The 14,312-nt window shown below is 35.8% G+C and overlaps 1 protein-coding gene across 1 annotated transcript; it reads left to right on the top strand.

Annotated features, from left to right (window-relative positions):
* Window positions 1-303: 303 nt before the first annotated feature.
* Window positions 304-2,096, top strand: LOC131543763 (uncharacterized). Its single transcript, XM_058781522.1, has 3 exons — window positions 304-459; window positions 1,486-1,563; window positions 1,685-2,096. Exons 1-3 carry the CDS (start codon window positions 317-319, stop codon window positions 2,094-2,096), a joined length of 633 nt encoding a protein of 210 aa, XP_058637505.1. The 5' UTR covers window positions 304-316.
* The last annotated feature ends 12,216 nt before the right edge of the window (window positions 2,097-14,312 follow it).

Genomic DNA, 14,312 nt, shown 5'->3' with positions numbered 1-14,312 from the left:
ACTGATGTAATGGTAGTTTTACTTGAGTAAAATGTTTTCATACAAATGTCCCTTGAATGTGAATATAAGTCTAGATTTAAACCGTTATAATATATAGAGTGATGATGTCTGTTTAGAGCACTTGGAGGAAACCACGCAATTCATATGGATTACTTTGGCGATGTTATTTCTTTTGCAATTAACTTTTTGAAACGTGAACATCTTTGGTGAATCGTCTTTCATCGGAGGGACATAAAGATTTCATTCAAATATCTCCACTTTTCTTTCGAAGATGAACAAAAGTCTTAGATGGTTTGAAGCATCTTAAAGGTGAGCGATGACAGAAAAACTGTTTTGGGGGAACTATGAAATTAATTATAAAATGTTCTTATTTTTACTTATGTTTACTTATGTTCTTATTTTTACCAGCTTCTGCAAGCGTGTATGGTGTCTGGCTTTGGAACCTCACTGTGACTTCAGGTAAGATTTGTATTTAATCAACATTATTTGTCTGTACCAGTTGTGTTTTTGACACATGCATTGGCAAAAAAAAGTCTTTATAACATGTACAACATTAACATTTTTTATTTGCAAAATGAAGTTGTGTATTTATTTCTGATTTCCTGAACAATTTGGCTTCATTGTAATGAGGTTAATGATCTTTGAAAAACCATTATTATGAACATACGATTACTTTGTCTTGAGCTGATCACCCAACTGTGGTAGTGTTCGTTGATAGGTGCATTGTTCAAGCTTGACAATCTTATCGCCTTTATTTTCTAGTATATATTTCTCATTACAGATAAGAACAAAGATCAAATTGTAAGAAGGGTTGCTTATAAGAGAGCATACACATCTGAAACCGCTGAGGCTGGGAACGTTTTTGACTATATTATCGACCAGGAACATTGTACTCAGCGTACTGTCATTCTTAAAAAGAAAACAAGTCATCAATCATCATTTGTTTTTTTGTGTGTGTGTGTTTGTGTGGAATATTAACATTTGTTGTTTTTCTGATCAGCTGCTATAGAAGACAAACTGAAATCTGAGTGTATTCTATCTAAGTATATTTTAATGTCTCTTCTGTTACAGAGATTTTTGAATCAGGCCTAATGGAGGGTGATTCGGTCAATCTTGGAAGAAAAACGTTAGCAATATGTCCATTCCAGCTGGCTAATTTGTGCTTCCTTTCAGTCATTCATTCTTTTATTTAATTTTTTTTATTTTATTTTTGGATGACTAACTTATCATTTTATTTTATTTTTTAATCGTAGCAACAGAGGTGAAGAGAGTGTATGTTAGCAATTCCACAACAGACATATTCATGTGAAATACCCTAGATTACAATAAACCACAATTATCAACATACCCTGTAATACTCACAGGTTGCTTTATTGAAATAATTTGTTATCAAATAATATCAGTGAGTTACTTGTACTTGAACTCTGCTCACTGTAAGTGCTGTTGTTGGGCTTCTAATCATCATATGTTCAATGTAACTCATAGAGTGCTGTACAGTGACGACAGACAAGAGGATAAGAATGGACACTCATATGTCAAGCTTGATGGGGATATTGTCAAAAGGTAAACTAAATTCTAATGAATATCAATGCAAATTATAATACATCATGAATGCAAATCTGTTATTGGCTAATTTTATATCAGTTGCAAGCTGTGCTCCAACCCTCCACCTCTTTGGCTGTAGTGGGTTTATCCCATCGAGTACACTGTGGTCCTCGGTCACACCGGCATCACTCCAGTCCTCGGTTACTCTGGCTCCACCAACGATGCTCGTCGCTGCGGCTGTGCCCAGGTCTCTGGAACCTGCGATGACGCTTAGCTCCATTGGCCCTCCGTCTGTGCCTTCGGGTCCACCAGCTCTGTCTCCATTGGTCGGCCCCCAGATGTCGGCAGCCACACCATCTACATCTTGGCTCCTTGCTCCCTCGACTCCGCCGTGTGTTGTCAGCACTGGGATGTTCTGGGTCTGTGCCATGTGCCAAGCATCTAAGCCGCCAGGGCATCATCGTCATCCTCCCATCACCATCCCTTCGCCACATCCTGCCATCATCCCCGCAGCCATCTCCTCGTCCACCTCCAAAACCCCCTCCATCTAACCCCCTTTATTTATTTTTCTTCAGAAAATTGCATTGTAATTTTTATTTATTCATTGATGTAAAATTCTGTACTTTTCAGTAATACAGGTATAACTGAAATGTTCTACAAATTGAAAAGATAGCTCTGCCATAGCATTTCAGTCTTTTTTCATTAATTATAATGTTTTTTGTATAATGTTTTAAAATGTACTTGAGTGTAATAATACAAATATACTATAAACGTACTTGTATTTCAAGTGCATTTTTAATACATTTAATAGCATGTTTTTTTTTTTCACCAAGGTATATATGCTGCTGTACTTTTTTTTAAATGTACTTTATGAATATTTGTAATGTACAAAACAATATATAATACATTAAAGTTTTCTAGATACCAAAGTGTGTACGTGTGTATATACTGAAAAAAGCAGCTTTATAATATACTAGTAGTGTAATGCTAATGCATTTCTAATGAGATGAAATACAATTGAAATGTACTTGAAGTACATATATATACTCAAATATATTCAAATATACTCTAACTGTAGTTCATGAAGTATTAAAAGTACATTTTAAATGTACTTTAAGAAATACACTTAAATTGCACTAAATATACTTAAAGTGGTTCCATTTTAACACAATTTCAATATATTAAATATATTGCAAATAGATTAAACATCGAACTTAAACATATCTTGAAATACACTTAACATACTTAAAGTTGTTTCAAAATAATACATTTAATATGCACTTAATATAGTATAGTTTAAATGTGTCTGAAAAAGCACAATTTAAATATATTTCTTTTTCACCTGGGACAGTAAAATCTTATTTTTTGGATACATACCCCTGGAATGGTTAAAAAGAGATAAATATTTAATGAATATATTATAGCCCCCCCGCCGCCCTCATATCATATCTATTTATGTAGATATGTACATACATGTGAATGTAGATATATTTGCGCTTACGTATGAGTTTATTCAGATGTATAATGTGACTGCATCCACCTATTGACTACAAGAGTCGGGAATCAGCATGGAAATGGAGCTCCTGCTGTTTTTGTTATCCTTCTTTTGCTTTTTGTTTTGGGTTACAGTGTGTTTGACTTTCTTATTCATTTCTGTAGTTTTATGGTGGGCGGCAGTTTGAATAGTTTGATGTTTTGAGATTCCATTCCGTTCCGTTGTGAATAGGCCTTTAGTCTGATGCACAGTTTTTACAATGGTTCTATTTTGTTTCTACACAGCAGCAGAGAGGAAGTTATATCGGTGCAGTTGTTAATTAATTCTTGTGTGATTAAGCTGCTCAGCGGAAGATTAATGGATGGATGATCGCTTGTCCTCAGAGGGCGCATAAGCTATCAGCGTTCTTGTACAGAACAATAGCACATAAAAGAAACCATACAATCTGCAAACTCAGATAATAAGTTAAATACCTCAGTAACTATACAGTCCAATACAGTATATATTCATGTTTCTCTCTCGCCTCTCTCTCTTTCTCACACATATTCTAATATTCATCTGGTATTCATCTCTCGCTCTGTTTTTCTTCCTCCTCCACTTATTTTCCTCCTACATTTCCCCTTTCCTCATCATTCTTTGTCCGCACCACTCCACCTTTCCTTTTCTTTTTTTAATTGTTTCCTCTCCCACTTCCTGTCTCTCTCTTTAGTTTTGAGAGCATAGTGAAGTTAAATTAAGAAGTCAATTATAGCTCTTTGCCATGTGGCGGTCAGAAAAAAATGAGCAGTTAATTATGATTAATTATGTGTAATACAAAGCATAATGTAGTCAGATACATTGTAGGCGAAAGAGAATAAAAGAACAGAGAAGGACTGACGCAAAAGGGACATTTTTCTGTTTCTGACAGTAACGGTGAAGATGGTACTTTTCTCCATCTCCCGCTGATTTAATGGGCTTTAATTCTTCTCTCATACAGTTTTTTGAAGAGATGACAGTGTTGATGGAGTGATATGATGCTGTGAAAACAAAATAGTATGTTCTTTCTGTGAATGATAGAGATTTAAAGGTGCACATTTGTTAAAAATATTAAACCCCCAAAGAAATGAATAGTTCTTTTAAACAGACGGTTAAACTGCATACACTTATCTGAGAAGAAGCGTCATATCAGGGGCCAAATATATGTCATATCAGCCAGCAAAGCATTACTCAGTGCACCCTATGATGGGGTGTCCGATCCTGTTTCTGGAAGGCTGCTGTCCTGCAAAGTTTAGATCAAGCCCCAATTAGACACAACTTAACCAGCTAATCAAGGTCTTAGCAAACTGGAAACTTCAGGAAGGTGTGTTGAGGCAAGCTGGAGTTAAACTCTGCAGGACACTGGCCCTCCAGGGCTGAGTTTGGACACCCCAAGTGAAAGTTATAGAGAAAAACGAGGTGCAATGGTGAAAACTGTGACATGAATTTGAGATAGAAAGGAAAAGGGCAACAGAAAGTGAAATAATAGGGAGAAGATCATGAAGGCAGAAGAACTGATAATATTCAGATGACAAAATGGAAAAGAGTTCATTGCAAAAGGGAGAGTTGAGCACAAAAGTGAGCTGCATATGAATTATTTAAATGTGACTGTGTCTGTGTGCAATATAAATATGCCCCATATACAATATATGGGGTTTAAATAAAATGTTTAGTTACTGTAAGAGAGATAGAATTTACCTTCAAGAGCTGTGTGTACAGGAACTGTATGTGTGTGCTTAAATGCATCAATGCATTTTGCTTATACTGTAGCTCTGTACAATTCTGTTCATACCCCTTACTGAATATGCAAGATATTTACATTTTTTAATAATTAATTTTTTTTTAATTTTTAAATATTTTTAAAATATTTATATTTATGTACTACTGCCCTGATAAAGCTATTTGGCACAACTGATGTTTACATAATTCAACAGACAAATCAAACATTTTATCTGTTATTTATTTAACTATTTATTTATTTTTATTTAATTTAAATACTATAGATTCTGTAGTAACAGAATGCTTCTATGTAAACAACGTTTCTCATGGAAGGCAGCCTAATTGTCATTCCTTTGCAGCTTATGTTCCAGCATAATGGGATTGTGTCTGCATTTACATCTCATATATTGCTGGTCGCATGCGTTGTCTACATTTATAATTCTCTCTGCATGGGTTCTATATGGCTTTCACTTGACAATCATTAATGATTAATTCTACTCATAGACACCTGCAGATGCACTGCACATAATTTAATTTTTCTTGACAAATTCTCAGTGCAGGATGCAGAGTATGAGAAGACAGGCTAGTGGGGAGAGGATGACGTGACCCTTCGGCAGCAATGCACGCTTTGTCCTTCACTCTGCTCACTTTGTCAGAAATTGTATCCAGTATATCCTGTCAATAAATCTTAAACCACTCTTTATTTAGCTCACTATCAGTAACCCAGCAGTCAAGGACAGCCTTTTCCGGTGACTGAGTGAACAATAGCCAATAAAGAAAAAATTCAAAGATTCCACCATCTCCAGAGAGGATCTAGACACTGCTATAGTTAACAGTATCAAGCTAGCGCTTAAAGAGCAACAAAGTACTCTCGATTCGGTAGTGGCTTCGATTGTAAGAGAAGCGATAGACTCTGTACTGACCCCAGCACTTCGTGATCTACATTTGGATATACAAACAACCAACGATTCTGTAAAAGAGCTAAAAGCAGAAGTTGAAAAGCTAGCCATTGCGGCGAAACAGACACGTGACCAGGTCGATTCCGTTCAAGCAGCTGCACGTGAGGATAGGAGGACAGTCACAAACTTAAGAAATCAGCTGGAGCAACTCACTGAAAAAATTACGGACATTGAAGATAGGAGCAGGAGAAATAACGTACGACTGGTGGGGTTGCCGGAGGGAGCGGAAGGCTCCGATGCAGCGGGCTTCCTCAGAGCTAATCTTTCTAAGTGGATCCCTCCCCTGAAAGGCCGTGATATCGAGATTGACCGGGCCCACCCGGTCAATCCGGTATGACGGAAGGAAAAACTCAGATCGGCCACATACTCTCATCTTCCGTGTACTAAGATGGCGTGACAGATCGGAGAACCTGAAGGGTGCTCGGCAGGCATATCCGGTGAAATATACGCAGGACAATGTCACGCTACTATTTTTTCCTGACTTTAGTCCAGCCACAACTACCAAGAGAAAGAGCTTTAATCCAGTCTTGAAGAAGATGACAGCACTTGGTCTCCAGCCCTTCCTCACCTATCCGGCGGTAATGAAACTACGGCACAAAGGTGAGCAGATGATGTTCGACTCACCTCAAAAGGCGGAGGATTTTGTTAGTTCACTGTCACTGAAGATATATTCTGCAGCGCTACAAAGCAGCGGGAAGGCAACGGCATCCTCTCAGCTCAACGAGAGAAAATTAACGAGGAGGTCTGTGGTGATCCTAACTGCCCTGAAGAGGACCATAACAAGGTGGCCATGGACACTTGTTAATTTCCTTTTGGAGTCTTGCTCCTGTCCTGTACGCTCATCCGTACGCTCAAGATTTGTTTCTGTTGTTTATGCAGACCTACATTCTCGGTAATGTGTGGTGTGTTTTGGTTTTTGTACATAGTTGTTTGTTGTTCCTTTTTCTTGTTTTTTCTATGCCCTTCAACAGACATCAATATCTTATTTATTTTGCTTTTCATTTAAAAGGATTATGCATCTAGGTGGATTGGTATCTAGGATACATACTAATGTTTACATGTCACTGGCAGTATGGCATTGCTTTTGTTTCTCTTCACTTAGACAGAATCTTGGCATTGCCACAATGCATGTTCTATATATTTTATCATTGAATGTGAATGGCCTAAATTTGCACCATAAATCGATTTCCTGTGCCCTGATACAAGAGTCTCATTTAAAACAATGCGATGTGGCACGTTTTCAAAACAAGTATTACAAACTGGCAGCCTTCTCTTGTGCTCGTAATAAAACTAAGGGGGTGCTTATCTTAGTCGATAGGAAGTTACATTTAACTATTGAACATACCGAGAATGATGATGAAGGTAGATTTGTTATTATACGCTGTAAAATACATAATGACAGCTTAGCACTGGTCTCCATTTACTGCCCGAATGAGGCAGACACAAATATTTTTCACAAATATTTCCAATATATTACTTGAGCAGATTGATTGTCCTTTAGTGATGGGTGGTGATTTTAATGCTGTTTTAAATCCTGCACTGAATAAGTCACACCCTGATACTACAGCTAACCCATCCACTAAGTTATTGAATAAATTTATCACTGAACTTAATGTAATCGATCTTTGGAGAATCCAGAATACTACATCTAAGGACTTCACTTTTTTTCCCTAATAGACATAAGACTTTCTCTAAAACAGATTACGTATTTGTGACCCTGGACCACAAAACCAGTCATAAGTGTAAATTTTTCAAAATTGAGATTTATACATTATCCATTGATGTATAACAAGCTTTCCATTGATGTATGGTTTGTTAGGATAGGACGATATTTGGCCGAGATACAACTATTTGAAAATCTGGAATTTGAGAGTGCAAAAAAAAAAATCTAAATACTGAGAAAATCACCTTCAAAGTTGTCTAAATAAAGTTCTTAGCTATGCATATTACTGATCAAAAATTAAGTTTTTATATATTTACGGTAGGAAATTCACTAAATATCTTCATGGAACATGATCTTTACTTAATATCCTAATGATTTTTGGCAAAAATAAAAATGGATAATTTTGACCCATACAATGTATTTTTGGCTATTGCTACAAATATACCCCAGTGACTTAAGACTGGTTTTGTGGTCCAGGGTCACATTTCTCAGCCCATCCCTAATTTCATCTAACTCTTTCATCTCTATATAACCAATTTTATTGTCTGATCGCTCTGCAGTATTATGTAATGTTCACCTTTCCAGCATTAAGACCAAGGCCCCTAGATGGCGTCTTAACACATCATTACTAAATAATCAGACATTCATTAATTCGCTAAAAGATCATATAAAGGAGTTTCTTGAAATGAATATATCTTGTGATGTAGACCCTCAAATATTGTGGGAAACGACGAAGTGTGCAATACGAGGATTCTGTATATCTTTTTCTTCTGCTCTTGCCAAAGCAAAAACCCACCAATTGACACAATTAGAAAATAAGATCCAATTATTACAAAACTTACAAAAACAAAATTTTTCTGATCAACAAGCTACACGATTGTCCTCCCTGAAAGAGGAATACAACTTACTTTCACAATCAAAGGAAGAGTCTATTTTACATAGGACGAGACAAAAATATTATTTTGAATCGGAGAGACCTAGCCACTTATTGGCCCTCAGGCTGAGGGAATGTGAGTCTAAGGCGTACATCAGTGCAATAAAATATTCGGATGACCAGGTAACCACAAATCCTATGATAATTAACAACATATTTAAAGGATTTTACACAAATCTGTACAAAACTGAAACCGATTTTGATGAGTCCGTTTGTAAAGAGTACTTGGATAAATTAGAACTGCCTCGGATCACACAGATGGATAAAGACTCTTTGGAGGCCCCGTTAAGTTTGGAGGAGCTCCATGAAGCTCTAAAAAGCCTTCAGAAGGGAAAGTCACCAGGCCTAGATGGCCTCCCTCCTGAATTATATTTAGAAATATGGAATGTGGTAGGGACTCTCATGCTTGATTCATTTAATTTTGCGATTGAGTATGGTACATTTCATAGAGACCAAAAAACATATTTGATATCACTGCTTCTTAAAAAGGGTAAAGATTTGTTAGATTTCTCCAATTACAGACCAGTAACACTCATCCAATTCAATGTAAAAGTTTATGCTAAAACTCTTGCCTCTCGCAGGGAGAGAGTAATTCATAGCTTAAACAAAGAGGACCAAACCAGTTTTATTAGCGTCACTCATCCGATAATATGCGGCGACTGTTTCATGTACTTGATTTTGCAGACTCTCTTCCGAGTCCTTGTGCGTTTTTTTCACTTGACGCAGAAAAAACCTTTGACAGGCTAGAGTGTGGGCAGTTTGGTTTCGGTGAACATTACATTTCTATGATTAAGACACTTTACCACTCACCTGAGGCATCAGTCTTAACTGGTAATATTACCCCGAACCATTAGCACAAGCCATTAGGAACTCTGACGTTCCACCGATTAAGATTCATGACCATAATCATATTATTTCGTTGTACCATTATCTTATCTAACATTATCTTATATTTAGATCATTTTGATACATCAATAACCAGTATAATTAAGGAATTTGATCACTTTAGTAGTTTATCGGAGTACAACATAAACTGGACCAAATCTGCTTTGATGCCAATCAACAGTGTTAAAGTTAACTCTCCTATCCCCTCATTCATTCCTATTAAAGATTCTTTCATCTATTTGGGTATTACCATATATAAAGACTTTCATAAAATTGCCCGAAACAATTTCAATAACATTTTAGTCAAAATGAATTTGTTACCTCGACTTAATTTTCTTTTTTCTATGCTGCCGTTTTCCCCTCCTCCAGGTTACTTTAAGGAGATCAATTCCATTCTTTCCCAGTTTATCTGGAATGGTAAACGACCCAGAATAAAACTTGTCACACTGCAGCGTCCTATACTTTCAGGAGGATTGGCTGTGCCAAATTTTGAATTATATTATTGGTCGTTCCAACTTAAGGCTCTTCATATTTGGGTTGATCCTCAATCTAAAGTTTCGTGGAGAGTAATCGAAGTTGACAGGGTCAAATCACATAGGTTCCAAGATATTTTATTTGCTGGCATAGGAAATAAAAATGATAAATATAAATTTGGCCCGGTTGTGGCCAATTCTCTTAGGATCTGGAAAAGGGGAAAACGTCTAATGGGAGGACCTTTCAAATTTTGTAACAACACACCCTTATGGCACAACTTAAATTTGTATGTGGAAATTGGCCATTTGTCCAGCCCTCTTGGTCTACATTGGGCATAAACACATATGGTGACTTATATGATAACCAGGGACTCTGCTCACTTCAAGAACTAAGAACTAAGTTTTGTTTACCAGCATCATCATATTTTGTCTTTTTTCAGTTACATTCTGCTCTCAAAGCCAAAGAGTTCCCTGGGCATCCCCTATTCCCTATTATGTGGGATTGGATCACACCACCCCCTGCTCGGCCATCTGTTTCTTTAATATATAGTAAACTTAATGATCACACTGCAAAGTCTCTTTCTATTAAATCTATCTGGAATTGTGAATTACCAGATTTTGATTTATCGGTCGACTGGGAGAGGGTGTGGTCTAATCTAATCTTAACTTCTAAAACCTTGGCTCATCGTCTGATCCATTTCAAAGTCATCCATAGAGCATACATAACTCCTTACAAGAGGTTTAAAATGAAACTGCAATCGACAGGGTTCCCGCGGGTCCTTAAAAAGTCTTAAATTTACTTTATCAAATTTAAGGTCATAAAAAGTCTTAAATTGTCTTAATTATGATTTCAAGAGGTCTTAAATTTGGGTACAGACCAGAATCGCGATACAGCTTAATGTGACGATTAAACTTCAAAAGGCTATAAATAAAATATGAGCACTGCATGTTTCAAAGTCAGGTGCTGCTTTGTGTTCTGGCGTTACCGGGGAAACCGTTCGAAAGCGCCTCCTGCTGGCAGAGAATGAATCTGCATGTTCAATAGGGCTGTTGTTGTGAGTAGCCGGAGGCTGTAGTTTCAGAACTGGATTTCTAGGACCCTATAGTTTTTTTGTTTGTTTGTTTGTTTTTTAATTGTTTTATTTTATTTATTTATTTTTTGCATGTATGTATTGTGTCAGGTCTTCCAGCCAGTTCTATCAAACCTTTACAATTAATCCAGAACGTGGCAGCAAGATTAATTTTTAATGAGCCAAAAAGAATGTAAGAGAGAATGAAGAACGTCACACCTCTCTCTATTCTAATTCTATTCTTTAAAAAAAAAAAAAAAAAAAACACTAACACTAGCTTTTCTAATCTTTTTATATTCTGTTTTCTTTTTATTTATTATACAATTAACAAAAGCAAAAAAGGCCTCTAACACTAGCTTGCTCTATTCTTTTTCTATTCTATGCTTTCTTTTTGTTTATTATATAATTAAAAAAAATCTCTTGCTACATGTAATGGGTTAGGATAAATGAGACTTGTTATAGCACTTGCATATCATTGCTCTTTTGTTGATTTTGATTGCTTCCATTGTCCTCATTTATAAGTCGCTTTGGATAAAAGCATCTGCTAAATGACTGAATATTAGTGGCTCATACTGCTTTATAGCACTTGGTATTCAATTCTGTATATTATTATTTTTAAGGAATTATGTAGTTATTTAATTGTATACACTTAATTATTGTCCTAATCAACTCCTAACTAAACATACCCGTTGGTAACCCTCTTGAAATATTTAACCTAATTTATTTTAATATTCAATATATTCTGGTTTAAAATTCAGTTTTCTTGGAAAGAAGACTTGTGTCTGTGCAAGACTTCAGTTAATTAGCTGCAGCGCTTCACGTCTGATGTGCTGTTTGTTTGCATCTGTTTGTTTAATGTTTGAATCAGGTCTCCTCTGTTGGAATAGATGGTGCTGTCCCAAAAAATAGGGTCCTATGCAGTCCTAGAACTGCAGCCTCCAGTATTGCAGGAACATTGGGTTGTTTTTGTTCAGACCAATGCAAAAATCGACCCATGTTTTTACCCTGCAAACACGCAGAGCTGTAAATGTGAACTGGTGGATCGATAAGGAGATAATTCATTATAAAAATCTAAACACTAAAATGTGTTTGTATGTTATTTAATTAATATGTGACCCTGGACCACAAAACCAGTCTTAGTGTCAATTTTTCAAAATTGAGATTTATACATCATCTGAAAGCTGAATAAATTAGCTTTCCATTGATGCAAAAAAATCTAAATATTGAGAAAATCGCCTTTAAAGTTGTCTAAATGAAGTTCTTAGCCATGCATATTACTAATCAAAAATTTACTTTTGATATATTTACAGTAGGAAATTTACAAAATATCTTCATGGAACAAGATCTTTACTTAATGTCCTAATGATTTTTGGCATAAAAGAAAAATCAATCATTTTGACCCATACAATGTATTGTTGGCTATTGCTACAAATATACCCCAGCGACTTAAGACTGGTTTTGTGGTCTAGGGTCACATATAATAATTTATTGATAATTGTTTAAATTAATATAATTAATACTTTCGACTTTTGACATTTTCTTGGTTTAAAGGCTGAAATGTGAAGTGTATAATTTTATAAAACTTTTTGTTTCGTGAAAACTTCTATCTGAACTGTAAATCATGCTTTTTACATTCATTTTACAGTTTACCATAGACATTGCCCTACCCTGCTCATATGGTATTAATTTTATTTGTGCAGGTCTTAAAAAAGGTCTTAAAAAGTCTTAAATTTGAGCTTAAAAATCCTGCAGAAACCCTGAATCGACCTATAACTGTCATATCTGTAACACTGTATCAGCAGGTACTTTTCTCCACATGTTTTGGGAATGTCCAATTGTTGTCAATCTATGGACTCATGTGAATTCTGTTTTGTCCTTTTTAGCCTCCTTAAAATAGTGACTTGTGAATGTACAACAGCACGAATTAACAAGGCTAAACCTAGTACCACTGATGCATGGCAATGTTTTTCTTCCAACATTTTGGACTATATAAAGGAATGACCATATAAAGTTTGTTTTTTGTTTCCTTCCCTTTTTTCTTTCAGATTGTGAAATTGTTGATGGTGTGTCTGTTGCTCCCCCTCCCTTTTATTTGTTTGAATGGATGTTGTTTTGTTGATTTAAAGTAAGACAGGCTAGTGAAAATTTGGGAGGGACTGACAAAATGCACAGCAAGAAATTCAGATTGGTTTAGTACACAGCCATACCACAACATAACAGGGTCCCTCCGAGCACACACACACACACACACTTCATTATGACAGACATATGCATATGCTGAAACACAAACACACACACACACTGGCCGTAATAGAGATAAGAGTTTATTTGACTGACTCAGGGGGGAAATCACATAGAGCAGAATGTATCAACTGTGTAATTGATCTATTGCTTGCTTCCACACACTCGTTCTACTTTCTCTCTTTAGATATGCGTGTATGCCTGCAATGCCACAGACGATACTCTATGTCTTTTATACATATTTCATTTTATGAGTGTGCTTATGAAAGATTCATTAAAGCCAAAAAGAATATATTTTTCAGCAGCACAGTAAAGAGCATATACTTTCTGTTTTTTTTTTGTTGTTGTTGTTTCAGAGAAAGTGAGAAGTGCTAGTACGGTGATGAATTCTGCACAAACCATTTGCAACCACTTCTATGATTGACTTCGCAGAAAGAATCATGGAAATCCTTTATTAAAACTAAGTATGGTTTCTTACATGATCATAAAATGGATAATAGATAATCAAGCCTTCCTTGAAAAATGCGTTTTTTTTTTGGCAAATTTGGTCTTCAGCTATTTGGCTTTTCATTTGGCATAAAAGAGATGCACAGTCACAGCCATTAATGCAAACCCTTATATATCTAATTACATAAAAACTATACATCACATCATATCTACCCTATAGATCAGTAATCTGTAGGGTAATGAGAAATATATATTAGAAAATAAAGGTGATAAGGTTGTCAAGCTTGAACAAATATAAACACCAGTCAACGAACACTACCACAGTTGGCAAATCAGCTCAAGACAAAGTAATCGTATGTTCATAATCATGGTTTTTCAAAGATCATTAACCTTATGACAATGAAGCCAAATTGTTCAGGAAATCAGAAATAAATACACTTCATTTTGCAAATAAAAGATTGTTAATGTTGTGCATGTTATAATAACTAATTTTATTTTATACATTTTTTTCTGCCAATGCATGTGTCAAAAACACACGACTGGTACAGACAAATAACGTTAATTAAATACAAATCTTACCTGAAGTCACAGTGAGGTTCCAAAGCCAGACGCCATACACGCTTGCAGAAGCTGGTAAAACTAAGAACATCCCGCTATATTTTCTAATTAATTTCATAGTTCCACCAAAACAATTTGAATTCTGCCATCACTCACCCAAGATGCTCCAAACCATCTAAGACTTTCGTTCATCTTCGAAAGAAAAGCTGAGATATTTTAATGAAATCTGAGAGATTTATGTCCCTCCGATGAAAGATGTTCACGTTTCAAAAAGTTGAAATCGCAAAAAAACATTGCCAAAGTAATCC

Source organism: Onychostoma macrolepis, chromosome 01 (assembly GCF_012432095.1).
Source record: "Onychostoma macrolepis isolate SWU-2019 chromosome 01, ASM1243209v1, whole genome shotgun sequence".
NCBI classification, from domain to species: Eukaryota; Metazoa; Chordata; class Actinopteri; order Cypriniformes; family Cyprinidae; genus Onychostoma; species Onychostoma macrolepis.
Note: the sequence above shows the minus strand (reverse complement) of the source record. Positions and strands in the feature narration are given on the sequence as shown.

Bases quoted from the DNA above. Each gene is read 5' to 3' on its own strand.
- LOC131543763 (XM_058781522.1), top strand. From the start codon at position 317: ATGACAGAAAAACTGTTTTGGGGGAACTATGAAATTAATTATAAAATG. The intron at 460-1,485 runs GTAAGATTTGTA...TGTAACTCATAG, and splicing joins GAACCTCACTGTGACTTCAG to AGTGCTGTACAGTGACGACA. The intron at 1,564-1,684 runs GTAAACTAAATT...CTTTGGCTGTAG, and splicing joins GATGGGGATATTGTCAAAAG to TGGGTTTATCCCATCGAGTA.